Source organism: Rhinopithecus roxellana, chromosome 8 (genome assembly GCF_007565055.1).
Source record: "Rhinopithecus roxellana isolate Shanxi Qingling chromosome 8, ASM756505v1, whole genome shotgun sequence".
In the NCBI taxonomy this organism is placed as follows: Eukaryota; Metazoa; Chordata; class Mammalia; order Primates; family Cercopithecidae; genus Rhinopithecus; species Rhinopithecus roxellana.
Window position 1 is genome coordinate 40,614,337 of NC_044556.1, and position 26,339 is coordinate 40,640,675.

The 26,339-nt window shown below is 53.8% G+C and overlaps 1 protein-coding gene across 5 annotated transcripts in view; it reads left to right on the forward strand.

Moving 5' to 3' along the window:
- Positions 1–7,852: 7,852 nt before the first annotated feature.
- MEF2D (myocyte enhancer factor 2D) overlaps positions 7,853–26,339 on the forward strand; it is a 35,689-nt gene continuing 17,202 nt past the window's right edge. For 4 of the 5 annotated variants that reach the window (XM_010356422.2, XM_010356418.2, XM_010356421.2 and 1 more), the window contains exons 1-2: positions 7,853–8,202; positions 25,698–25,888. In XM_010356422.2, the coding sequence (XP_010354724.1) occupies positions 25,835–25,888 (54 nt within the window). In that variant the 5' untranslated portion in view covers positions 7,853–8,202; positions 25,698–25,834. The remainder of the gene's footprint in view (positions 8,203–25,697; positions 25,889–26,339) is intronic. The other variant, XM_010356420.2, reaches the window with a different exon arrangement.

The following is a 26,339-nucleotide window of genomic DNA, read 5'->3' on the forward strand; positions in this document are numbered from 1 at the left end:
CTCACTGTGGCCGGGTGCAGTGGCTCATGCCTGTAATCCCAGCACTTTGGGAGACTGAGGTGGGTGGATCACAAGGTCAGGAGTTCAAGACCAGTCTGGCCCATATGGTGAAACCCCATCACAACTAAAAAGATAAAAATTAGTCAGGCATGGTGGCACTCACCTTTAGTCCCAGCTACTCGGGAGGCTGAGGCAGGAGAATCGCTTGAACCCAGGAGGGGAGACGGAGGTAGCAGTGAGCCGAAATTGTGCCACTGCACTCCAGCCATCCAGCCAGGGCAACAGAGTGAGACTCCATCTGGAAAAAAAAAAAAAAAAAAAAGAGATGTTTATTCATTCAAAAAACTTTTTTTTCCTCGAGACGGAGTCTCACTCTGTCGCCAGGCTAGAGTCCTGTGGCACGATCTCGGCTCACTGCAACCTCCGCTTCCCCGGTTCAAGCGATTCCCCTGCCTCAGCCTCCCGAGTAGCTGGGACTACAGGCACGTGCCACCACACCTGGCTAATTTTTTTGTATTTTAGTAGAGATGAGGTTTCACCATGTTGGCCAGGATGGTCTTTTTTTTTTTTTTTTTTTTTTTGAGACGGAGTCTCGCTCTGTTGCCCAGGCTGGAGTGCAGTGGCCGGATCTCAGCTCACTGCAAGCTCCGCCTCCCGGGTTCACGCCATTCTCCTGGCTCAGCCTCCCGAGTAGCTGGGACTACAGGCGCCCGCCAGGTCGCCCGGCTAGTTTTTTGTATTTTTAGTAGAGACGGGGTTTCACCATGTTAGCCAGGATGGTCTCGATCTCCTGACCTCGTGATCCGCCCGTCTCGGCCTCCCAAAGTGCTGGGATTACAGGCTTGAGCCACCGCGCCCGGCCGGCCAGGATGGTCTTGATTTCCTGACCTTGTGATCTGCCCACCTCAGCCTCCCAAAGTTCTAGAATTACAGGTGTGAGCCAACACACCCGGCCTTTTTTTTTTTTTTTTTTTTTTTTAAATAGAGACAACGTCTCACTATGTTGACCAAGCTGGTCTTGAACACCTGGCCTCAAACTCCTGACCTCAAGTGATCCTCCCATCTTGGCTTCCCAAAGTGTAGGGATTACAAATGTGAGCCACTGCGCCTGGCCGAAAACGTTTTTAAAGCACCAATTATAAGCCTTTATCTCCCAGCTTGATGCTGGGGAATAAATCAGGATGGCAAGGTCCTTGTTCTCAAGAAGCTCACACTTTAGTGGGAGAGAGGGCCATGTTAAAACCTACCCCCACAATTATTGAATGCTTACTATGCAACAGGTACCATACTAAAACTTCACAGAAATTGATGCATTTAATTCAAACAGCAAGTCTAGCTCTAAGTAGCATTAACCCCATAGGACAGTTATTACAACTAAGATGAAGAGACTTGTCTAAGGTCACTCCACTAGTAAACAGTATTAATGGAATTGTAACCCAAGTTTATATTATTCCTAGTTCTGTGCTCTTAACCACTGCTCTCATGGTCTCTAATGCATGGAAGGAAGCGACAGGTTTATTAATTGCTGTGAGCGTTCAAAAGACAGTGCAATTGTCTTTAGCTGGGCGTGTTTGTGCTATGCATGCTGGGTGGGGCAATCAAGGAAAGCCACCTAAAGGAGGTGGTTTTGCACTGGACTCAATGGATCAGTTCATTCATTCTACAAATACTGTGCATCCATGGATTCAACCAACCTTGGATGGTGAATACTCAGAAAAAAAATTGCATCTGTACTGAACATGAACAGACTTTTTTTTCTTGTCATTATTTCCTTAAACAATACCGTATAACAACTATTTTCATAACATTTACATTCTATTAGATACTAAGTTATCTAGAGATGATTTAAAGTGTATCAGAGGTGGTGCATAGGTCACATGCAAATATTACATTATATCACAGATTCAGCAGATTTTGCTATGGGAACTGTCCTGGAACCAGTACCCCATCAGGTACCGAGGAAGGACTGGACTTAAATTGAGTCCCTACTACATGCTGCTTTCTAGATGCTGGCGACACAGAAGTGAAAGAAGTCCTTGTGCTTATGGACATGCGGGGCAAGGATAAGGGAAAGGCTAAAATTACAACTGGGCGAGTCTCAAATGCCAAGCCTCCACTTTCACAGTGGTTCTGCTCTCCTGCTCCTGGGTTTCTCTCTCATGAGCAAATACACCCTCCTACTCTGGGAAGTCCTTCTTAACGTCTACCCTGCATTTCTTTTTTCTTGTTTTTTTTTTTTTTTTTTTTTTTTTTTTGAGACGGAGTCTCGCTCTGTCGCCCAGGCTGGAGTGCAATGGCTGGATCTCAGCTCACTGCAAGCTCCGCCTCCCGGGTTCACGCCATTCTCCTGCCTCAGCCTCCTGAGTAGCTGGGACTACAGGCGCCCGCCACCGCGCCAGGCTAATTTTTTGTATTTTTAGTAGAGACGGGGTTTCACTGTGGTCGCGATCTCCTGACCTTGTGATCCGCCCGCCTCGGCCTCCCAAAGTGCTGGGATTACGGGCGTGAGCCACCGCGCCCGGCCTTTTTTCTTGTTTTTGAGACGGAGTCTCGCTCTGTCGCTTATTATTGTTGAATGCTTACTATGCAACAGGTACCATACTAGAACTTCACAGAAATTGATGCATTTAATTCAAACAGCAAGTCTAGCTCTAAGTAGCATTAACCCCATAGGACAGTTATTACAACTAAGATGAAGAGACTTGTCTAAGGTCACTCCACTAGTAAACAGTATTAATGGAATTGTAACCCAAGTTTATATTTATAACCCAAGTTATATATATAACCCAAGCCTGTCGCCCAGGCTGGAGTGCAGTGGCGCAATCTTGGCTCACTGCAACCTCCACCTCCCGGGTTCAAGCGCTCCTTCTGCCTCATCCTCCCGAGTATCTAGGACTACAGGCGCGCGCCACCACGCCAGGCTAATTTTTGTATTTTCAGTAGAGATGGGGTTTCACCATATTGGTCAGGCTGGTCTCGAACTCCTGACCTCGTGATCCGCCCATCTCGGCCTCCCAAAGTGCTGGGATTGCAGGCGTGAGCCACTGAGCCCGGCTCTACCCTGCATTTCTTTCTGCTCCAAGACATTTCCCCACACCCCATTTCGTTCCTCCCAGGCCAAATCTCATAGCCAAAACCTGGCAGGCCGTGAGCGTCTGGCCCTTTAAGTCTACCTTCTTCCCCCCACGTGCCGTCTGGTTGGGCTGGCGACGCTGACGCACGCGTGACGTCAATGGCAGCTGGTGGAGTTTGGGCACGAGGAGCGAAGTTGGGATGGGGGTGGGGGGGGCGAGAGAGAAGGCGGTTAATTTGCATTTAAAGGGGCCACTCCCTGGTTAGCGATCAGGGCTCTAAAGAAATGTGTATTCGGCAAACTTTCTGTCCTGGGTTATGGGGCAAGAAAAAGGCGTGGTACAGCTGAAATAGGCGGCGACTGGAGTTTGCGATGACAATTATGTCCTTCCGCGGAAAGGGGGAAATAGTCCGTCGGTGCCCTGGCTGGGAGCACGTGACCGGGAGGGGGCGGATGTGGGGGGGGGCAAGAGAGAAGGAGGGAGGAGCTGGGGAGACGACTGTCAGGCTGTGTTTCAGCTGCCCCCACCCCCACATCCTGCCCACTCTCCTGCAGCTGCCACCACATCCTGCCCAGCCGGGGGCAGGGAGCTTCTGTGGGGGTGATGCACTGACCGAGGACCTGGCTTTGGCACCCCCTCCCTGCCCGCTTCAGCTCCAGGGTGGGCCGTCTGCCCTTTGCCCCAAGCACCCTGATCCTGAGCTTGGGGCACAACTCTGCCAGTACAGCCTGACACCTCTCTGCCTGACTGCCCTTTCCCCCCAACTCTGGCCTAAACTTAAGTGGGACTTGTGCGGAGTGGTGGGACAGGCCAGACCACAGCCCCATCCTCAGGCTAGCACAGTTTTCAATGGACAAATGAGGTGTTCAATAAACGGTTTTATAATCTGAACTCAGATACATAGCTGCACACACATACACACACACACATATACAGATTCATGTTAACACATTTGCTGAGTGCATTCTATGCCAGGTCCTGCAAGGCCCAAAAGACTCAAAGTCGAGTTAGATTGCTGCCCTCAAGGGGCCCAGGATCTGGTGAGGAGTGTGTACAGAGGAGGCAGATACACAGAGCAGAGTGCACTATATAAGCAGGTGCAGAATAATACCCAAGTCCACACAGAGCATGTATATACAGAACTGCTGTACACCTGCTGATGGCCTTTCCTCTCACAAGACAAGGTGGCAGATGTAGGGACTGCTGGGATCACTTGAAAACTGGGGGAAAAATGATCAGCTCAATGGAAGGGATGAGGTGGATGGACATAGGGGACTGGAGATTGTCCAGATGGCTGCAGGGAAGGTGAGAGGGGGCCAACCAAGGTGCTAGACAGATTAGAGGCTGGACCAGCAGTAAAGGCTTCCCAGGGCTACGGGATAGGCAGGCAGAGAAACGGCCCTTGGGGCACGAGGATGAGGAAGACTTTTACAAATTTAAGTTGGATTAGGGATGCTTGGGAAGGGGTGAACAAAAAGAGTTGTCTATGTCCCTCTGTCATATAAACTTACGAAGATGATATGGTGGAGAGGAGTTTACACACACTTTTAAAAGACTTCAGTGAGCATGTAAGTGATTCCTAAAGGATTTTATAGCAGCTTTGGTCTGTTAGGTAACTTTTCTCTAGGAAAAATGGATGGGTAGCCAGAGTGGGAGGAGGAAAAATGAGACCTAGGCATCTGAACTTGCTCAGGTATACCCTACCCAGGGGATTCTGGAATGGGAAATCCAGGAGCCAGAAGAAAAAGATTTAGCGAGACACTTTGAGGAAGTCCTTATTTCAATCTAACTTCCAGCAACATTACTCCCAAACCCTTTCTTACCCCTCCATGGGTATTAAGGCCCTACGTTTGTTACTTTTGCTCACTCATTTGGTTTTCTCTATATTCTAAATTATACCCCAGTTGTAGTGTCTGCCTTTCCTACTCTGTTCTCTAGGGAATTCTGTCAGTATCTTGGGGGTCCAGCACACTGCATCTCACCCACTGAGCTCTTCCCTCCTTTCCCTTTTCCCTCCTGCTCCTGGCCCTTTAAAACCCTCCCCAGGTGACTCACCTTCCTTCCTCATTCCTTTGTTAAGGACCCAACATTCCAAGACTGGGAGGATCAATCAGCCAATCACAGCCCTGGCAAGCCTACCTCAGGCTTGAGATTGGCTGTAACTGTGGTTGGCGGGAGGCTCACCACGCTGATATAAAGGATGTTGGGGGAGGGGGTTTCTGGGAATCGGCCCTGGGAAAGAATTTGTTCTGGTGTTGGTTAGTTTTTGGAGAGATTCCTTCAAGTAGAGCTGGAGCCAGAGGGTTCTTCGACTTGGAGAGCCTCGAAACTGAAGGCGGCTGAGAACCCAGCTCTCTTGGTCTCCTGGGGACTTGGCTGACCCCTGCCCACTTTCTTTTCTTTCTTTCTTTTCTTTTTTTTCTGTGATCTGGGACCCAGAGGTCTGAAGACTGAATTCCCAGGCCTGATCCTAAGAAGTCTTTTCCAGCAGCCTTGGATCTCTTCAGTCTCAACATTCTGCTTTCCCGACGTCGGAAACAGCCGGAAAATAAACACCCTGATGACTAAACGGTTTCTCCAGCTAGAGCCTAGGGAAGCACTAAAAATAGAGGCCACAAGTGAGGGGAGGTTCCCCACTTGAGGGGGGTTGGCACTTTCCCATCCTGCTACTGCCATAGCCTCAAGCCTGGCACAAGGCTCTGTTCTTCTCTGTCCTTGGGGGAAGAGGCAGATGGGCTCCCCCTGCCTACCCTGAAGTCTTTTGGGCAAACTAGCCCTGCCTGGCAGGGGTAACTCACATCTTCTGGTGTTGGGGGCCTAGCCTCCCAGACCCAATGAGGAACTGAGAAGCTATATTTGGGGACACGGTGGGACACTGTTTCCTGAAACGGGGGTCAGGTAGAAGGGTTGGAAACTGAGGACAAGGAAATAGGAGCTTGCTGGCTTCCTGTCTTAGGACACACAAGATAAGTCTCCAACCTATTTGCAGAGCAAGTCCAGTGACCTCATCTCCTTTGAGGCTTGCATGGGCCAATGGAGGCCTAGAGGGTTCTTTGCAGACCAGCCCTTGGCCCAACGGTCTGGTTTGGGTTATTATACAGTATAAGACATTGTACTAAGCAATCTGCCTAGAAGAACTAATTTAATCTTCACACTAAATTTCTGAGTTAGCTACTATTATCACCATCTCTTGTCTACCCATGAGGACCATGAGGTAGGGGGAAGTTAAATAATGTGCCTGTGTTCACAGTTAATGAATGGTGGAGTGAGAATCTGAACCACAGCAGCTTGACTGCAAAGTTGACATTTCTAACCACCATGACATGTTGTCTCTCCCTATATATTGGAGTCTTTGTCCGGTAAATCAGATCCAGCCAGATAGAAATCAGGGTGTGTGTCTGGGCGCGGTGGCTCACGCCTGTAATCCTAGCACTTTGGGAGGCCGAGGCGGGCGGATTGCCTGAGCTCAGGAGTTCAAGACTAGCCTGGGCAACACGGTGAAATCCCGTCTCCACTAAAATACAAAAAATTAGCCGGGAGTGGCGGCATGCGCCTGTTGTCCCAGCTACTCGGGAGGCGGGAGGCGAGGCAGGAGAATAGGTTGAACCTGGGAGGCGGAAGTTGCAGTGAGCCAAGATCGCGCCACTGCACTCCAGCCTGGGCGACAGAACAAGACTCCGTCTCAAAAAAAAAAAAAAAAAAAAAAAAAAAAAAATCGGGGTATGTGAAGAACTGAGTGCCCTTCTGTTCTGCAAGGTTCTTTGAGATCTAAGCCAGATGCCATCATTTCCTTACGCTCCTGGGACAAAGCAGCAGGACTTGGAAGTAACACGGATACTGAAGAGGACGGGTCAGTTGTCCAGTAGGCATGGCACCCACACTCCTGTTGTAGGGCACGTAAAGATTCACCACACCCTGGAGCAACCAGGAATTTGAAAATAAAAAAAAAATTGAAGAGCTACTACTGCTCCTTTAATAAGATATCTCTGGGTGTTTACTGTGCGGCGGGAGGTGGGGAGGAATTAGGGTCCCGCCCCTTTAAATTGCCCCCTCGGCAGTTAAGTGCTGTGGGGCCCCGCAAGCACTGGAGATTAGGTCACCCAGGAACTATGAGCTGTCGCTTTAAATTGCTGGGCGTCTGCCGAGCCGGGCCCTGGGACGGGAGGGGGCCTGTCACAGGTAGAGGGAGCAACTGAGCTCCCTAGGTAACCCCCACACCCCCAAGAATGTCGCCCTTTTAAGTGGGGCTTTGTCACACACCAAGTGGGGGAGATGGGAGCTTTTCACCACTTCCAGTCTTCCCTTAATTTATCTACTTAGACTCCCACCTCCCAACTCTCCCGGGGCCCGGGGCTGGGAGGAGGTCCTGAGGTGGCGCGTGTTGAGAGTGTGCGTGCAGCTCGCACGGCCTCCCCGGAAAGGACCTCCTGGAGCACGCGGTGGCAGCAGCGCCAAGCGGGCGGCCGGCGTGCTCCGAGGGGCACCGTGGGATCGGACCGATCCCTTAAAGGCCTCTGGGTCTCGCTTTCCTACTTTGCCTCGCTTCGTCCCTTCCTCCCTCCCTCCCGGCAAGCGGAGGGATCCGCCGCTCCCGGCGCCACAGCCTAGCTTGAGAGGGGCGGTAGGGCGGGGGCCGACCTGACTCGGCCCGGCCCGGCCAGCCCTGGAGAAGCGGGGGGCGGGGCCGCGTCCTCGGGACCGCCCCAGCTCCGGCTCCGCCCCGCAACACCCACACGTGCCTCCCATTGGCCTCCACACCTGTCCGTCACCCTGTTCTCCCCACCCCTCAAGCTAGGCTGAGCTGTGCCTACGTCGGCCTCGACTCCCGGGGGCTGGAGGAGTTACCTTTGGAGCCCGAAAGGAGGAAGGAAGCAAAATATCAACAACAGCCAAGGCGGCTCGGGCGCTCGGCCCCGGTTCCCTGCTTGCCCGCCGCCCGCCTGCTGGCCCCCGCGCCCACGACGGGGGCCCAGGCCCCACGGCGCCGCCCAGGGCCCGCGCGGACGCCGGCCTCATTTATTATTCCCCCCGCCCGGAGCTGCGGCTTCCTGGTGTTGAAGATCCCCAGGACCAGGGGCGAGGGCTACCCGCTCTTTGCCGTGACAACACCGTTCCCCCAGGCGGGCTGGTGAGTAAAGAAAAATAATGCGCCTGCCACTTTAAGAGGCCCCCTCCCCCACCCGGGCCAGGGGTTGGGGTGGAGGGTGGTCTAGACCGTCCCCCTGAGGGGTGGGATGGGGCAGCCCCCGGGCCGGGAGCAACTCGCGATGCGGGCCATGTTTTCGTGTGGCGTTGGCGGGGATTACCTAGGGGACTGTTTGTGTCAGGGAGTCTGCCGTGGGGGACAAGTGGAGTGGGCTGCAATTCCCTTGGGTGTTGGGAGTACGGGGTGGGGACGGGCGGATTGGGGGTGCGCCCGCTTGTTCGCCTAGGGGGTTTACGACGGCCTCCGAGCGGTCTGGGACGGGGCGCCATCCTCCGAGGGGGTCTCCGGTGACAGCCGGGAGCGACTGACATTTTAACAGCCGGCCCTCCCTCCCTCTCCCTCCTCTCGCCGCCTGTTCCCTCCTCCTTGGCCCGAAATGGTGCAGAAGGGGGCCTGGGAGGGCGGCGGGAGGGTGGAGGCAGGGGGAGCCGCAGCTGTTTGGGAAGCGGGGGAGGGAGGGGGGATGTTGTTCAGATGACACCGGGGTGGGGGGGTTGGGGTGTGTGAGTGTGTGTGTCTCCGGGGCCCGTGTTTGCCGGGTGCCTGTGGAGTTGGGACGCGGAGTCGCCACGAGGTGGGCACGCAGGACCCTTCCTTGGGACCTCCTAGCCCCGCTTCCGAGACCCCGATGTGGTTTGTCAGCAACCCCAGCTGGAGAACTCCCTGGCCAGAAGTTTACAGCTGTTCAACATCTGGGCAAGAGTTCTCTAGTCCCTCTCTCCACCTATGGCAGGCGGAGCTGGGTTGCGAGTGGGGGTTTAGGGAGTTTGGGGAGCTTTTGGGAGGGTGGGCCAAGGAGACCAAAATGCATTTAGTCCCCCACTCCAATGCCAGCCTCCCTCCTACCAGATTTGGGTCTTAGGGGGATGGGGGAAAGGGGCCCCCTCCCCTAGTGAGTCACGCTGTCCTCTCAGCAGCCTTCTGAGGGCTCCCCCTGAAAGGAAGGCACTCTAGGAGCCACCGACTGGGTTATCCCAGGTTTGCCCTTCTGAGTGGGAGCTTCCCTCTGCCTCCCCTTACTTGGTGCACTGTTGATGGATTGGGGGAGGGTATCGCGGGCTTGGGGAGATCCTGTGTCCCTCTTTGCTGTGCCTAACCCCCATTTGAGTTTTCCTCAGAGTCCTGGTTTCTTTGCTTTGGGGTGGGGGTGGCGCTTATCCACTCCTCCTCCTATCCCTTCAGTGGGTCTCCGCAGCAATTCAGGGTCCAGCCGAGACTATGGGAAGTTTGCCGTCTGGGGCGGTGACCTTGGGCTGCTCTGGCCTGGAGATACGAGGGAGAGTGCAGGTCAGCCTGAGATTGGGTGTTTTGGCGTTTGGGAGCTGTCCACCTCCCACTCCTCTCCCAGCCCCAACAGGAAGGTCTCAGTAGCTGAGGAGAGCACCGAAAAGGCACATGTCAGTGTTCACAGATGTCCACTGCTTGTGGCCACGGGGTCACACCCGCCCCAGGACTTAGTCTGGCTCTCCCAGCTCCCACGGCCCTGCCTGGGAACGAATTTCCTTCCTGTGGTTTCCCAGTGTGTTGGGCAGGAGATGGGGGTGGGGTAGGACTATTGTGGGAGTGGCTGAGGACCTATTTATGTGGGGTGATTGGGGGACACTGGAGCTTATATGGAACTCCTTCCCCACTTGCCCCAGCATAGGCATTTGGGCCCTTGGGTCTCAGTGATTATATTCTCTTTGTTGTAACTCCCCTGCCCCCGCCAACACACCCTGTATGTTTGCATATGTGTGTATATGTATGTGTGTGCATGTACATTTGTAAAGGGAGGGGTCTCTGGTCTCTCTGGAGGGAAGGGGGAAGGGAGGAGCTTTTACTCACTCCTGTAGGGACCAAAAAGGTTGAGTTTTTTACCTGAGATCACACAGCAAATCTGTGTAAGAGCTTTCATCTTTCCACTCGTTTAGGCACAACTTCGTAGTAGGGAGGGATTCTAGGAAGGGAGACACACAGTCCGTGTTCATGGAAGCCCCAGTCCAAGGGGAGAAGCAGGACCCAGAGAGCGTCATGATCCTTATGTTGGGGGATGGGCGTGGGGAATTGGCTAGAGCTTCTGTCTGCTGTACTCAATGCCTGAGAGAGTGGTGGAGGACTTGGAGGGGTGGCAGGTGCTGTCCGTGTCCACTCCACTCTGCACTTGGTGCCCCTGGGCTGCAGGGCCTGGGCATCCTGGCTCTGCCCCCTTGGCTCCTGGTTCTCCTCATAGGCTGGGAGATATGATAGTCTTTCTGGCTGCTGTTATATAATCTCTCTGTAGCAGGGTTGTTTTTTTTTTTTTTTTTTTTTTTTTCAGTCTTTCCTGGGAGATGTGATGGGGAAGAGAAGGCAGAGGGAGACTCTTCAGGTTGGGGGGCGCTAAAGGAGCAGTAGTAAGGAAGATTGGGGTGGGAGGTACCTTGGCCCCTGAGGAGGCCTTGGGGATAGGCCCTCATTGATTATGGCCAGCCCCTCCGACCCTTCTCCTCTACTGTGCCCTCAAAGGGTCTCTCTGCTGTGGTCGTCCCTTGCTCTTATACCCCCAGAGAGGCCTGGACCTCTGCCCGTTTTGTCAACCTTCTCTTCCTGGCCAGCTGGGCCCCCTGCTCTCCCTGGTTGGCACTGGATCCAGAATCTCAGTGCTTTTGCTGGCCTGGTGTGGGCCCTTGGTTGCACACTTTGCCATACACCTGAGTACCTCTATGGGGACAAGGGAAGTCCAGGATCTGATGGGTGGGCCCAACATTTCCCTAGTTGTATTTGAGCCAGGCCCCCTGTTTCTTTGCCTCTTTAGTCCAGAGGGTGGTGGCCTTACTGGAAAAGAGGAGTTGAGGGCCTTGACTTAATACAGGCCTTGACCTCTTGGACACATCGTTGGTGTTCATCAGGTTCTGTAAGTGGGTATGAGGATCCGATGTGAGCTTGGAACCTGTCATCAAGGGTTGGGTTCTCAGTCTCCCGGCACTGTGGTGGTGGGATTCTCCCCATCCTGCGGGACCATGGCTGGGACTCTCAAGACTCTCTCAGGCCAGCTGGTTTAAGGCAACTATCTCTCTTTTATAGGGAAGGAGGAAATGGTGGCAGGCTGGCACAACCTCAGCATCACTGTAATCGCTGGTGGCTTTTATGAGCCAGTCATGGGGCCGGAGTCCGGCCAACTGTCTGTCCTTCTGTCCCAGTTTGGTGACTTACTCATGGAGGGAGGGGCGGTTAGGTACTAGAAGCTGTGTTCTAGAAGCTGGACGGCTGACTGTATTGTGGTTGATGTCACTCGTCTATCCATGATCACATGGATATATCACATATAATCTCTCTGTAGCAGGATGGAGGTAGGATGGAGCTTAGACTTCAAGAAGAACTTCCCAGTGGGGAAGGTGGGGAGAAAGAGATGGCTCTAATTTGGCATAGGAAAGGAGGGGAACTCAAAGCGCTTTCTTTTCCAGTGGCTCTCCCGAAAGGCCTTGACCTTTGGCCTGGTGGGGTCGGTGCTGTTTGGATCTTGGAATATTTATTTTCTTTTTCCTCTCCCTGCTTGTCGCTGAAAGTATTCTGAGGCATTTGTCCTGGAACTGTGGGAGAACTAGCCATTAGGCCCCTTTCTCCTAGTAGTGGGAACTAGATAGGGGTCTCATGTAGACAGGCATGCCCAATGCGGTCCACAGCATTTAGTGGTACACATGCAGGAAGGTGTGCAACGCATACATACTGGTATATACACACCCACAGAGCAGCTGCTGCACTGCGGGAGGTGGGGGGTAGTGAATGGCAAAGATGATTAAAGGATTGGAGAGTTGGGATGGGTTTGAGGGGACCGGAGGCAAGAAGGCGAAGGGCATAGCAAGAACTTTGAAGAGAGAAGGGCTGACTGGAGCAGGAGGGATTAAGGTTAGACCACAGATGGGCAGGCAGAGCCCTGTCTGCAAAATAAAGAGCATGGCTTGTGAGTCAAGGAGCCTTGGCTGACGTCCATCCGTGCCCCCTACCCCCGCCTCACATGCTCCTCTCTGTGGTCCTGGCACAGCCTGCCTCTGCCCCTCACACTGACCGTGTGTCCCCGGGTCACTCCTCTTGGGCCCCAGCTTTCCAGATGTACAGAGTTTCGCCTTTCGGTGATTAACACCTGGGTGTTTTGGTGGTTTGTCGCTGGTCTCTGTTGCCCTCCCCACTCACCTTGATGAGCAAGGCCACTGTGAGGCATCAAGGCTACATCAAAGCCCTCAGGCATTTGGGGGTAGGTCCTTGGCCTAGGTGATCCCCAAGGCCCTCTTCATCTGAAATTTTCCTTTTCCTGTGGCCGAGGCTAAAAGCCTCTCTTTTCTGAGAGCCAAGTCATGCTTCTGGTTAGTCCTGACTGGTGTGGAGACAGGGGAATGCATTCATTGATTCTGCACAGGACCCTGATAGCCAAGGCGGTGAGAGGCTCTTGTGCCTGTCTTACTTCTCTTCTTCCTGCTGTAGGCTGGGAGGGGAGGGACATGTCCAAAGCTCTGGCCTGTCGCTTGCCACACCCAGGCGGGACCATATTTACTCATTTAAACTTACCCTCCCAGGAGGCTCTAGGCTCTAGGCCTGGTCACTGACCTTGGCTTGTTGCCTCTGGCTAGGTACTCTGGCCACTCTCCTAGGAGCTGGGCAGACCAGCAAACCATACAGGGGGAGCTTTTTTTTTTTTTTTTTTTTGGTCCCCTGGTCAAAGGAGCTTCACCCTCAGCATTACCCCACTTGCCCAACTTTCCAGTATACTTTGAAGACCAAAAACCAAAACTTTTTAATTTTTTTTTTTGAGGCAGGATCTTGCTCTGTTGTCCAGGCTGGAGTGCAGTGGTGCCATCATGGCTCACTGCAGCCTCCCATTCAAGCGATCCTCCCACCTCAGCCTTCTGGGTAGCTGGGACTCCAGGTGTGAGCCATCGTGCCCCGCCCAAAAACCAAAACTTTTGAGATCCCAGTGGAGAGAGGTGACGGGTTCTCAAAAGGGAGGAAGGAAACTTCCATTTCTTGTGTTCGTGTGTACCAAGCTTCGTACTGAGCATGGGAACATAAGAAGACTGTTTCTCTCTAAAACTGTTATTTTGGATTGGAAAACAGAGTCTCGGAGATTTAAGTGACTTATTTAAGCTTTCCTAGTTATTAGGTGTAAAGGGCTTTTGTCTGAGATTAAAGGAGAGATCCTGCCCTGCAGGACAGGGCAATGGAAAGAAGGCCTGAGAGGAGGAGGAGAAATTGAAGGGAAGAGAAAACCAGGATTCCTCAGCAGAGGGCAGAGAACCAGCCTTTGGTGGCAAGGTGAGGGAGGTATTGCTTTGACTTGAGTGTCATGGAGAAAGCCCCCAAAGCAAGGGTTTGAGGGCAAGATCAAATGACACTCCAAGACCCCTCCTGCTATCCCTGTGAGCTGCCGCATGGGAGTAATGAGAAGACACTGGAGTGGGAAGGCTTGAACCACAAGAGGCTGGGCTTGTCTCAAGGCAGACACAAGGCCAGTGTGAGCCTGCCAGGCCCAGACCTGGGGAGTTGGCCCTGGAAGGAATGTGCTAGAACTCCCAGATGGAGGGAGACTCGCTCCCACTCCCATCCAGGTTGTGAGCAGAAGCCCTGTGCCCAACAGTCAGTCTGCCTCTGCCCCTTATTTCTGGTGACGTTGAGCAACTCCCTGCCCATCTCTGTGTGAGTTTCCATACCTGTGAAAGGAAAGTGGTGCTACCTGCCTCACATGGGAAGGTAAGGGAAGGAGGTTACGCCAGAAAAAGTGTGATGGTTGCATCTTTTCTCTCAGACCTTGAGCTTTAGGCTGGCCCAGGACTTGCCTGAAACAGGGGTGGGGGCAAGCAATGCCTTTGGTGTCCAGGTAGGGATTGAGGAGGCCTTGAGGGTTCCTCCTGGCCTAGGGCTCTGTTTGGCCCTGGGATGGTTTGGGAAGCTGAGCCCAGCCCTCCCCTCCCCATCCAGCCATCTCCTTGTCTGAGAACCTGCCTCCTCCACACTTAGCCCCACGAGTCTTGCCAGATCCCTCTGGCTGCTTGATTGCTTACCCCTCATGATTCTCTCATCCTCAACCCACCAGCGAATACCTAGGGTTGAGGGTTGAGAGAACAAAGAATACGGAGAGAGCCCATCCCTGAGTTTCAAGTAGAAATGCGCGGCAGGAGGCTGGAGTGAGGAGAGGGCGCTTGGTCCCTTTTCCTGGGGTCTTTCCACTCCACCTGGATCAAGTAATGTGTAGGCAGGGGAATAGAGCAAGGGGTTTGAGGGATGATCTCAAACCTTGAGATTTTCCCTTTAAAGCGTGCGTGTATTGTGCATTTGGTGAGAGATGATGGTTGGGGTAGACTAGGAGGATGGGAATGATCTGGAAGTGGGTTTTTCAGACCTTCCTGTCACCTCTCTCCTTAACTTATGGGCCCCTTTCCTCCAGCCACCACCACTGCCTCCTCTGTGCTGAGTCTCCTTATGCAGGCCTCTGGGGCCAGGGATGGCTGGGTGGGGACAGGTGTCCTAGCCCAGCTGCTTCCTCTTGTCTCCCCCACCTGTCAGCCTGGGGGTAGGGAGCTAAGGGGGCGGGGAGTTAGGGGAACCACTTAGCCCCTCACCTGTTCTGAGGGGTAGGGCCCTGGTTGTAAACTGTAGCAGGGGAGTCAAGAGTAGACAACAGGCAGGACTCCCCTCAGAGGAAAGATAACTGCAGATCATAGTAATGGCAGGGAAAACTTGATAGGCAGAGGTCCTTGCTGGCAAAAATCTGAAGGGTCCCTGCACAGCATCCTCATGAAAGGGTTAGAAGCCAGGTATTGGTAAGGGGCACGGATTTGGGGACATGTATCTGCATAGCCTTGTGCAGGTACTGCTCTCCCTACCCCCTTCCCTCTGGGCCCCCCCTCCATCTGGCTGGGCATCTTAGCCTCACCTGGCACCTTTCCTGAAAGCAGCAAGCTAATCCTGTAAGAGCTGCCTGGCTGGCCGCCTCAGCAGGCCCACGCAGCCACGATGCCCGCCCTCCTTCCGCTGCCAGGGGCTTAGAGGACTGTCCTTCGAGTTAGAAGGAGACCCAGCCATTGCCCTGAACAGCCCCTTTAAATCCTCAGTGGCTTCTCGAGGTCATGATGTCTCTAGGAGGATTTGCTTTCCCTGATTGGATTGGCCTCTTTCGGGTTCCCTGTCATCATCGTAGGTGAACCCTTCATGTTCTCCACCTCCCCTTTCCTCATAATTAGTGCTGTCCAGTCTGAGGTCCCAGACCTTGGACTCTCTCCCCTCTCTCTTTGCTCTCATGTCCCAGCAATGAGGGCTCAGACCCCTTCATCTGCTTCAGCCAAAGCAGCCTTGTCTCAGTTCTGTGGGTCAGAAGAAAGGATCTTGCTGCTTTAAGAAAGGGGACAAACACTGCCCAGGAAGAGAATGCCCTTCTGAGACTGTCTGCTGCCTGCCTCTCTCCATTTTTCTCTCTTCAGCCTGCCCTTCCTTTGGCCAGGGGCCCACACTCCTCATTACCCCATGCCCTTATTTCCATGGAAAGTCCCTCCCCTGGTCTAACCATTAGCCCACCCGCTGCAATGGCAGGCAGCCCAGACCCAGCACTGGTGGCATTATGCTCATTCCAACGGCTCTCAAGCAGATCCGCCCCCAAGGCCCCAGCTGCCACTTTCACTTCTGTCTCCTGAGACCCCAGAGGGAAGTTGGGTTGGGGAGGTGGAAGGTGACACACTAACCGTCCCAACGGCCCCCACCTCTCCTCAGTCAGGGCTTCTGATGGCTAAGGGCCCCTGTCCATTTCTCTTGTCTAGATGACCAAAGTGGGTTAGGTAATAGTGGAAGGATTGGCTGCGGTGGGAGGGACGGAAGTTAGATAGCAGGAAGGACTTCCTAGGACTGGAGACCACTGCTGGGCTTCATTGTTTCAGAGGATATGGGAGCGGTGTAGATACTCTGGACAAATGTAGGTCAGACTTAAAGGTAGGTAGGAGATTGGTTGTCTGCAGCTCCCGTTGGTTGGCATACAATGCTGGGGCCTCCATGCCCTCCCACGTGTCACCAGCCTCGCATGCTTGGTTGGAGGGCTTCTGACAAAGCAAGTTTGAGCCCCAGAGACTACTTTGAGTCCAATGACTCAGCCCTGAGAAGTTCTTTCTGTAGTCTTATATCTATCCTACCTGCTGTCCTGGGCCATTTCCTCCCACCCTGCGCTGTGGATGGGTTTTGGAAATGGAGATAGAAATGGAAGTAAAGGACAGCTCACCTCCATCCTGCTGCTGCTGCCCCAACCTTGGCACTAAAGAGGGGAATGGGATTCTTCTCCTGTGACGCCTCAAGGCAGTGACAGAGCCACGCTTCACCCTGTGAATCTTACCAAACTCCTGTAGCGGCCATGCTTGCTTATTCCTCGTGATTTCACACCCCTCCCCTATCTCTGCCTAGACAAGAGTAGGGGACCCAGTTGGACTGAGAGCTCTAGACTCTATCACTGTGGATTACTATAAACCCAATAATGCTTTCTGGTGGGGAAAGATGGGAACAAAGGCCTGAGGTGCCAAGAACTCCACTTGGTGTCCCCAAGTGCCTATGGATCCTGGGTGGGGGTGACCCACGTCCTAGAATGGGAAGTTGAGCCTGAAGGAATAAGGTCAGAGACACTATGCAAATCCTCATGCAAATGAGTGGTGGTGAGTCATTGCAGCTTGGCCTGCTGGGATGGAATCTGAAGACAGCCTTAGGCTTGGGTTCTAGAGCTGGTCCCACCAGGGACCAAACAGTGACCTTGGGCTAGTTGCTGCTCAGTAACCACAAGCAGGTGGTCTGATAGGCATTCCCAGTGTGTGAGGGGATTGGGATGGCTGAGCCTCTGCCACAAGGGCATTGTGTGCCCCACTTGGTACTTGTTCTGGCTGACCAGAGCCTTTGTCAACCCTTGGCCATCTGTTGGAGGGTTACTGTTTAGAAGACACCTGCCCCTTCACCAGCCCCATCCTGACTCTTCCTCTAGCACCCTCATTGCCTTTCCTCCCCAGCAGGAGGATGACAGACCCAGCCAGGCCATCTCTTTGGTTCCTCTCCATGAATTACACAATTCTGACCTCCCTTCCCTTTGGGCTTCCCCAGAGAGCACAGGAGCCATGTGTTTGGGCCAGAAGGGCATTTGGGCACCTAGTCCACCCAGCTACCCATAATACGGGACAGTGGGGTAAAGCCTGTAGAAGGCAGTGACTTACTCAGGATCACGCTTTAGACCAGAGCAGGGACTAGAACCCAGGTATCCAGAATCTCAGCTTAAAGACCCCATATTTCCCTAAGCTGTTCATTCCCCTACCTCACCCATCCCTTCTCTACTGGGACTCAATCTCCTGTTGCCCCCAAATACTTCCTGAGATCAGTCTGGGTAGCACTAGGAGCTTGTTTTGCGGGGTGGGGTGGTTACCTAGGAGCCAGTCCAGAGGCCATAAGGGGAAGGTCAGAGCTGGAGTGGGAAGTGCTGGACCCTGGGGGACAGGCTGCTGCCTTGTAGGGAGCCAAATGGCCTCACAGCTGCTGCAGGAAGGATGAGAGCTAGACTACAGGAAGGACAAGCTGGGGTGGGGAAGACATGGAGGAGGCTCAGGAGACAGACCCTCACTGGAGAGGCATCTCCTGGGCAGAGAACAGGATGACCCCATCCCAGGAGACTTGCCAGGGAGAAGAGGGCGGGAAGCCTAGGGTGGGGCTCAGGAGAGTTGTCCAGCGGAAGCTAGGGGGAGGGCTCAGCCCTGCTGTCCATACCGGGTGCTCCCCTTGGCAAGTCAGTTCCTGTCCCTTAAGCTGAGACTGCAGGGCCTGCCCCCCACTTGAGTTCCTAGGGTGCCTGAGGCCTGAGACCACCCCTGCCCCAGGCCCAGCTTTCCTGGACTGCCTGCCCCCACAGCCCGACAGCCCGCCCCCAGGTCCCCTGTCGGTGAGTTAAAATTAGCTCAGTGCCCAGGCTAAAAATAGCCCCTGCCCAGCCCTGAGGCTGCTGGACTGGGGGAGGGGAGTCCCCAAGGGAGGGAAAGACGGTGGGAACCAGGGATTTGGGTAGTGAGCCTGCCAGACAGAACTTTGAAGGGTTGGGGCTGGGGCCCTGCTTTGAGATCAGACCCTAGAAGCACTTCTGGGGTAAAGAAAAGAGGCTGCTGTGGGAGGGGGCGGGGACAGAGAGGGGGCAGAGAGAATGCAGCATGAGAGGGAGACCCGAGAGGGGCCCAGGAGCAGGGGCGTGGGGAGCAGGCCATGCAGGAGGGGGTGTGAGAATTGGGCTGTGTGTGGGATGGGGAGAGGGACAATGTGAGGCTCCTGCCTTGGCTCAGACTTCAGAGGGGTAATGCCCCCCACTTCCTTTGTGAAGGAAGAGCTCACTATGTGAACCACAGAACATCTTGCCTGGGTGTTTGGGGGCATCACCGGGTTCACCTCGCCACCCTGTCTCCCAGAGCTCCTTAGCCTGTGTCTCTGCACTAGGGAAGAGGTCCCAGGGCTGAAGTTGGGAGAGAGAAATGACTAGAAAGGTTGTGAACCTGGGGGTAGACTGGGTAATAAGGCAGGGCCTGGGGATCGAGCTGGGCAGCCATGGTCCTTGGTCCTCGGTCCTCACTTCTGCTGCCTCTTAGGGCTGGCCTGCCTGCTCTGGGATGCTCCTTCCGGGGCTGTGTCTGGGTCCAGTCCAGGCCCCCGAGGGCCCCCTTTCGTCTCCCTGCCCTTGCCCTGGGTGGGACCTGCCCCTCCCTTGTCTGTCTCTTGGCTGGACTGCAAGTTCTCAGAGGGCAGGGGTGGTGTCCTGTTGAGTTATTCCCCCAGCACTGGGCCAGGAGTCAGTCCTGGAAGCCGTTGTTGAACCTGTCTCTTGTTCTCTACCTGCTTCTCTCTGAGTCTTTGTCTCTGCAGGTCTCCTGCCTCTCCCTGTCCTCTAGCTCTCTCCTTGTCTGTCCCTGCTTCTGCCCCATAATGCCTTCTGGCCTTGCTGCCTCTTTTTCTCTGTTATCTTTCCTGTGTCTGTGTGTCTGTCCCCCCTCTGCCACCCTCTTCTGTGTCTGCCTCACCCACGCCTCCTCCTTCATTAGTGAGCAGGCTGCTTGAGGCCGCCTGACTGTGGGGGTGACAGGTGGATTGGATTGTCACCCCCTCCCCCAGTGCCTGCTGCTTATTTCATGCCCTGCAGCCCAGCCACAGGGAAGGGGCGGGAGGAGGGATGACAGCTGTCTCCAGCGCCTCCTGCCTTACCCTCCAGTCCTCAGCCTGCAGCCTGGAGCAGCCTGGGAGGGAGAGATGAAGGGCCCGCCTAATGAGAGCTCCCTTTCTTACCTTGAGGAAGAGCAGGTTGAGGCCCACTGCTCTGTGATGCGTGGCTGCTCACTCAGCCTCTCTGGGCGTCTGCTCCCTTTTGACCTGTGCTGGTATGGGAATTCTGGAAGCAGATGCCCTGTGGTTTCTTTGAGCCTTGGGACTACTAGGATGGGAACAGATATGGGTGGAAGGGTTTAGGGGAGAAGGAAGGTAGGTACTCCCCTGCCAAGAGCAAGAAAGAGAGGATAGAGGCTGGCCATGGGAAAGGAATTCCCCTGCAGCTCCATGGGAAGGACAGCTCTGCTCAGCCCTGCTGCAGCTGCAGGGAGGCTGCCCTGACCTCTCCCCTTCACCACTCTCCCCACTGGCCCCAGGCCACCTTCACACAGGAACTGAGATAGCATCATTCTGAAACCCGAGAATGGTTTGAATATTGCTCAGGTACCAAGAGGTGTTGCATTGGGGGAGCCAGGGACCTGTTTCTTCTCCCATGCCCCTTGCAAACTAGTCCTCCTTTAGGGTACCTTTTGCACATCATTTGTAGCTCATTTGTATGTAAACACAACCCACAGGTTCTAATTGGGTCTGTACCTGGGCTTGGAAAAATGGCTATCAGTGGGGTCCTTCTGGATTCCCCCTTGGTCCCCTCAGCTCTCCTTCTTGTCAAGGGTGTTGTCAGAGGGGCCTCCTGTCCTGCATCCTCCCTGCTGTCCATTTGTGAAGTCTTCTCCTCAGCCACCCTTCTCTATAGTTGGTAAGTCTGTGCCTGCTTCCCTCTCTGGGCATCTGCTCCCTTTTGACCTGTGCTGGTATGGGAGCTCTGGAAGCAGATGCCCTGTAGTTTCTTTGAGCCTTGGGACCACTAGGATGGGAACAGATATGGGTGGACATTGCCAAATGTCTTCCCCGTCTTTGCTTCTCACATGTCTACCAGGAAGGCCCTGCCTCTGCCTGTCCCAGCCCCCTGCCACCCACGAGGTTCACCCTGCCCCACCCTTGTCCTATCCACGGAGTCAGGTGAATCAGAGTCAAGCAGCCAGAGCCTTGAGAGCCTTTGAAGGGGAACTTTTGGTGACATAGATACTGTCAGTCCGAGGAGTCATAGCTGTGGCCTGAGGTCAGGATTCGGCAGGCCCTGGGGCCATCAGAACAGGAAGGCCATCCTGACCCACCCCATCTCTTTGGTAGCCCAAGCCCTCCTGAGCCCTGGGCTCCAGATACCAGGCAGGGTGAAGGAGAGAGGGTTAGAAAAGAAGCAGCCAAGGGCCAGATCATCTGCGAGGGCTTCCTAGAGGAGGAGTAGACCAGACAGAAGAAGAATGGGGCCAGGGGAGGCTGGAGAGGAGAGACTCACATCTGGAGAACAGATGCCCAGGCCTCTGGCTCCTGCCAGTTGGTTAGGTAATTAGGCAGAGGGCTAATTAAGGAGGTCCAGGTGTTCATTAAAACCTCCCTAATTGGGTAGGAGGGAAGTTTAGCCAGGATAGGCCTCCAAACCTTGGATAGGGTCAGGTTAAGGTATTTTGTGCCTACCTAGGCCCCAGCTACCCCTTCCTCCAAAATCAGGGTCGAGTTCATGTTGTTGCCTCTGGGCTTTCAAAGACCCTGCAGCAATGTGGAATGGAGAGCAGAAGGAAAAAAGGTCAGTACACACTACGCCTGCTTTGTAGAGAGATTTGTGGTTAGATGGGAGGAAGGACTGCCTAAGGCAGGGGCATCTCCTCCTCTGGCAGTGTTGGCACAGAGGTGGGAGCAGCAGTGGGGAAAGGGCCCTGGGAAGCATGGAATTATAAAAAGTGCTTTGGGCTAGCTTGATAGGGAGTGTGGATAGATGGGGCCTGGTCTTTTTAACCCTGACTTCTCTCTGTCAGACGATGCTCAGTGAATCTCTGTGGCTTCCCTGTCTTCTCAGCCCTGATCCCTCTCTCGTCCTAGCTCCCCCAGCTTGAGGCGGGGGTGGGGGGGGGGCGGTGTAGGAGATCAGCCAGGGAGCTGGTTGCCAGGCGACAGTTGCCTAAGCAACCCCATCCTCTCCATCTCCATGTGCTCAGGGCTGCTCCTTAGAAGACTTTAGAGTCTCACCCTCTGCACCAGCCAACCTGAGGGTGGGGAGGGTTGAGGACTAGGATACCAGGCGTGGTTGGAGGGTGGGTGGTGTCCAAATCTTCAGGGGCCGTTGGGAGAGGAAGGGTTCTAGCTCCACAGAGGATAGAGTGAGAGGAACTGGTACTGCAGCAAGACTATTGGAGGTTAGACTGCAAGAAGGACTTCTCACAGCGCCACAACAATGAAATAGTATTTTCTTCTTTTCAACAGACATTTCCTGACCTCCTTCTTACAGGAGATAGAATAGTGAAAAAGACAGATGTGATTCTTGCCCTCATGAAACTTTAGCCTCATGGAGGAGCCAGGCGTTAAATAAAAGCACAGAATCATAGTTATTCACAATGGCGATAAGTGCTAGAAAGATTACAAGAGTGACTTTTCTGAGGGTCATGAAAACAAAGAGAGGTTTATCTTCCAGTTCGGAGGAAGAGGCAGTATTGGTCATAAGCTGACAGAGGTTACATCTCAGCAAGAATTTGGTTATGAACTAAAGGTGCTGAGAGGGAGATAGTAAAGGGGAGAGAGGGAAGGTAGATGCTCTAAATCGAAGGAGCCCAGTAGTTCCTGCATTTACCAGTCTAGATTGAGTTTTCAAGGCTAAGCCAGAGAATCCCATTTAAAAAGCCAACTATTGGTACCCCCTCCCCTTGCCCTCTGTGTGCCCTCCCCTACCTTCCCTGCCAAAGCCCACACCACTGTAGCTCTAGAAAGCGCGGTCTTTGGATTGCACCGGGAAGGAGGGAAGCTGAAATCCCTGGGCTGGAGCCTTTGCAATGGGAACTTGGCAGACACTGGGGTCACAGGTGAGGAATGGGGTGTCTGGAGGTGTTTGGGGCCCAGGTGTCTGGTGGGCCACTCAGGACTGGCTGGGCTGGTGTTGCTCTTGTCCCAGGGTACCAGTAGGAGGCCCAGGGCCCATGGAGCACCTTGAGGACAAGGAGGAGGGGAAGAGGAGGCCGGACAGGTGGCTCACACCTCTAACCCCAGCACTTTGTGAGGCTGAAGCGGGAGGACTGCTTGAGCCCAGGAGTTCAAGACCATCCTGGGCAACATAGGAGGAGACTCTGTCTCTACAAAAGTCAAAAAATTGGCCGGGCGCAGTGGCTTATGCCTGTAATCCCAGCACTTTGGGAGGCTGAGGCGGGCGGATCACGAGGTCAGGAGTTTGAGGCCAGCCTGACCAACATGGTGAAACCCCGTCTCTACTGAAAATACAGAAGTTAGCCAGGTGTGATGGCGCGTGCCTGTAATCCCAGCTATGCAGGAGGCTGAGACAGGAGAATCGCCTGAATCAGGGAGGCAGAGGTTGCAGTGAGCCGAGATCATGCCACTGCACTCCAGCGTGGGCAACAGAATGAGACTCCATCTCAAAAAAAAAAAAAAAAGTCAAAAAATTAGTTGAGCATGGCAGTACACACTCATGGTCCGAGCTACTTGGGAGGTGAGGTAGGAGGATCACTTGAGCCCAGGAGTTTGAACCAGCCTGAGCCACATAGCGACACCCTGTATCTACAAAAAAAAAAATTATTAATAAATTATCTGGGTGTGATGGCACATACCTGTATTCTCATCTACTTGGGAGGCTGAGGCTGGAAGGTTGAAGCTGCAGTGAGCTGTGATTGTACATTCCAGCCTGGACAACAGAGCAAGACCCTATCTTAAAAAACAGCAACCACCACCAAAAAAAAAAAAAAAAGGTAGGGGATCATTTGAAGAGCAATGCATTTATCTGCATTGTTTTCCGTAGATATCCAGGCAGAGCAGAAGCTCTCCAGCTAGGCTGGGGAGCAGTCTTGGTAATGGGGCCGGTATTCCCAGCTCCTCCCCAGTTCATAGATTCCATGTCTTCCCTCTCCCGCTTCCCTCATGAGCAAGAGACCAAGGATGAACTTTAGCATCTACTGTGGTACCTTAGGGGCCATGTTGAGTTGGGCTGGAAAGACTCCAGGGAAACTCAGCAGCCATTGGCAGTGGGAGCTGGGGGGTAGGGGTAGGGGTTGTTCTCTGTCATCAAACACCTCTACCCAGGTAGTGGGCAGTGGGTGCAGAGGATCAGACAGTGGATGGGGGTCTACATCCCTAGACTCTGCAGTAGGGTCTCTGGGCATGGGGCTCTATGGAAGGGGAGCTCTGGAGGGGAGGGTGGGCATTCTCTGGTCCAGGCTTCTCCCAGGACCCAAATAGAGTGGCTTTAGAAAGCCTGGGCCCCAGTTCACTGTCCTCTTCCAACATCTTCCAGAAAGCTCCACTTTTGATGCAAGGACTCCTGGAATCAGAACTGGAGGGGCCCTGAAGTCATTCCAAGCCTCCATCCCATCCTGGGCCCTTCCAGTACCCAAGGACTCACCCAGCCTGTGTAGGCACTGCCCACACTGGAGAGAATGCACCTTTTCTAGCCCAGGCTGTGCTGCCATCCTTGAGCCCCCTCCCATCCTGTGGTGCCTCCTGGAGTTGTGCAGTGCAGGGGCTGTTTCTCCTCCTGGCTTTAGCATGGAGCTGTTCAACCAGTGGGCTGTGAGGGGGTTACAGGTGTCCTGAGACAGCAAGTTCTCTGCCTGGTGCCTGCATCCGCCTGGCTGCCAGTGGCCTCCCCAGGGTGTATCATTTGGCCCTGTATTTTCTCTGTCTGCTTCAAGATGTGCACGGTTGGGAAGCACTACTCTTAGACTGAACTTGGATTCTAGATGTGGCCCGTACCGCTAGAGCAGAAATCAGCAAACTATGGCCCATGGACCAAATTTGGCCCATGCCCATTTTTTTTTTTTTTTTTTTTTTTTTTTTTTTTTTTTTTTTTGAGGCGGAGTCTCGCTCTGTCGCCCGGACTGGAGTGCAGTGGCCAGATCTCAGCTCACTGCAAGCTCCGCCTCCCGAGTTTACGCCATTCTCCTGCCTCAGCCTCCCGAGTAGCTGGGACTACAGGCGCCCGCCACTTCGCCCGGCTAGTTTTTTTTTTTGTATTTTTAGTAGAGACGGGGTTTCACCGTGTTAGCCAGGATGGTCTCGATCTCCTGACCTGGTGATCCGCCCGTCTCGGCCTCCCAAAGTGCTGGGATTACAGGCTTGAGCCACCCCATTTTTGTAAATGTAGTTGTATTGGATCACAGCCATGCTCATGCTCATTCGTTTGTGTGTTGCTGTCTGTTGCTTTCATGGTACAGTGACAGAGTTGAGTAGTTACAACAGAGATTGTATGGTCTGCAAAGCCTGAAATATTTACTATCTGGCCCCAAAATGTGCATCTCCTGGTCTAGAGGAATGGTTTCATTGTTTTAAGCAGCACAACTCTTTCTTTCCTCAAACAAAAATCTTAGGCTGGGCGTGTCCGAAGGTAGCGAGTTAGCTCAATTGATTGTTCACAGTCAGTTACAGATCGAACTCCTTGTTCTACTGTTTCCTCTCTTCTCATTACTGCACTTGACTAGGCTTTTAAAAATAAAAAGAAACCTTAGGCTTAAGCTCACTGAGGAAACAGATTGGTGTGGAGGAACTCTAGTTGAAGGGAGATGTGGGTGCTACAACCCCAGGCCCCACTACAGGATCCAGGCCCCAGCTCTGGTATGTTCTTGAGCCAGGGGCACCAGAGACATCCCATCCTGGCACCAGGTATACCATGCTTGTTGTTCACTGACTGGGCAGATGTCCTCTCAGCATTGTCTCCAGTCCAAGCTCCAGAGTGGGAACCATAGTTCTAGGCCAGAGGAGCAGCTGGAGCACCCGGATGTCCATACTACAAGCAGGTTCTAGAGAGAAGAATGGGCCATGGGATATTCTCTGAGACCTGGACCCTTGGAAGCCAGGAGGTCCATTTACTCTGACCTAGAGCCTGAGGACAGCAGTGACCGAGGAGAAAGAGCCTGGGCCTTGGTGTGAGCTCCAGCTTGTGCCTGGCTGTGGCATACCATTCCCTCAGACAGCATTGCCTCATGTTGAGGGTGGAGCTCAGATGCTGCCAGGCTCTACAGGGGTGCTGCGAGCCTGGCCTGTGTGCCTAGGGAGCAGGGCTGGGGGTTTTGGGGGCTCAGAGTCCTCTCATGACCCTCCCCTTCCAGGAGGCTGTGCAGAAGGTATCCTGCAGACCATGAACTGAGCACTGTTCCCAGACTGTTCATGAGCACAGTGTAAGGTGTGCCAAGATCCACCACCCAGCGAGCCCCTCCCCTCCGTAGCACGAGGACCCTCGGAGAAGATGGGGAGGAAAAAGATTCAGATCCAGCGAATCACCGACGAGCGGAACCGACAGGTAGGGAAGTCTTAGAGCCACACGAAGCGGGTGAGGGCAGGGAGCAGGCCTCTGCCTCTACTCCCTCCAGGCATTCCAAGAGGGCTTTGTGGAAGAGGGGAAACTATGAGCTATTACAGAAGGGGAAGGGAGATTGGGAGAAGAGGAACCCCAACCTCTTCACAGTTCTTGGAGCTCTGTGTCCCAGGACTTCAAGGCTCATCTGCTGCCACAGCTAGATGAGCCCATGTTCCCATCCCAGAGCCATATGCAAGCCTTAGGTCATACCCCCAGGCACTCCCCATTTCCCAACAGGAATCCTCCCCCTCTTCTTCTCCACTGACCTCTTCATAGCTTCCAGCACAGAGGTGTGGAGTTCTGTTCACCTGACTCCTGCCCCTTCAGTGAGTTGGGCTCTGGCTTGTATCTCAGCTGTGTGTTGGCCTACAAGCACTAGCCTGGTCCTTCCCCA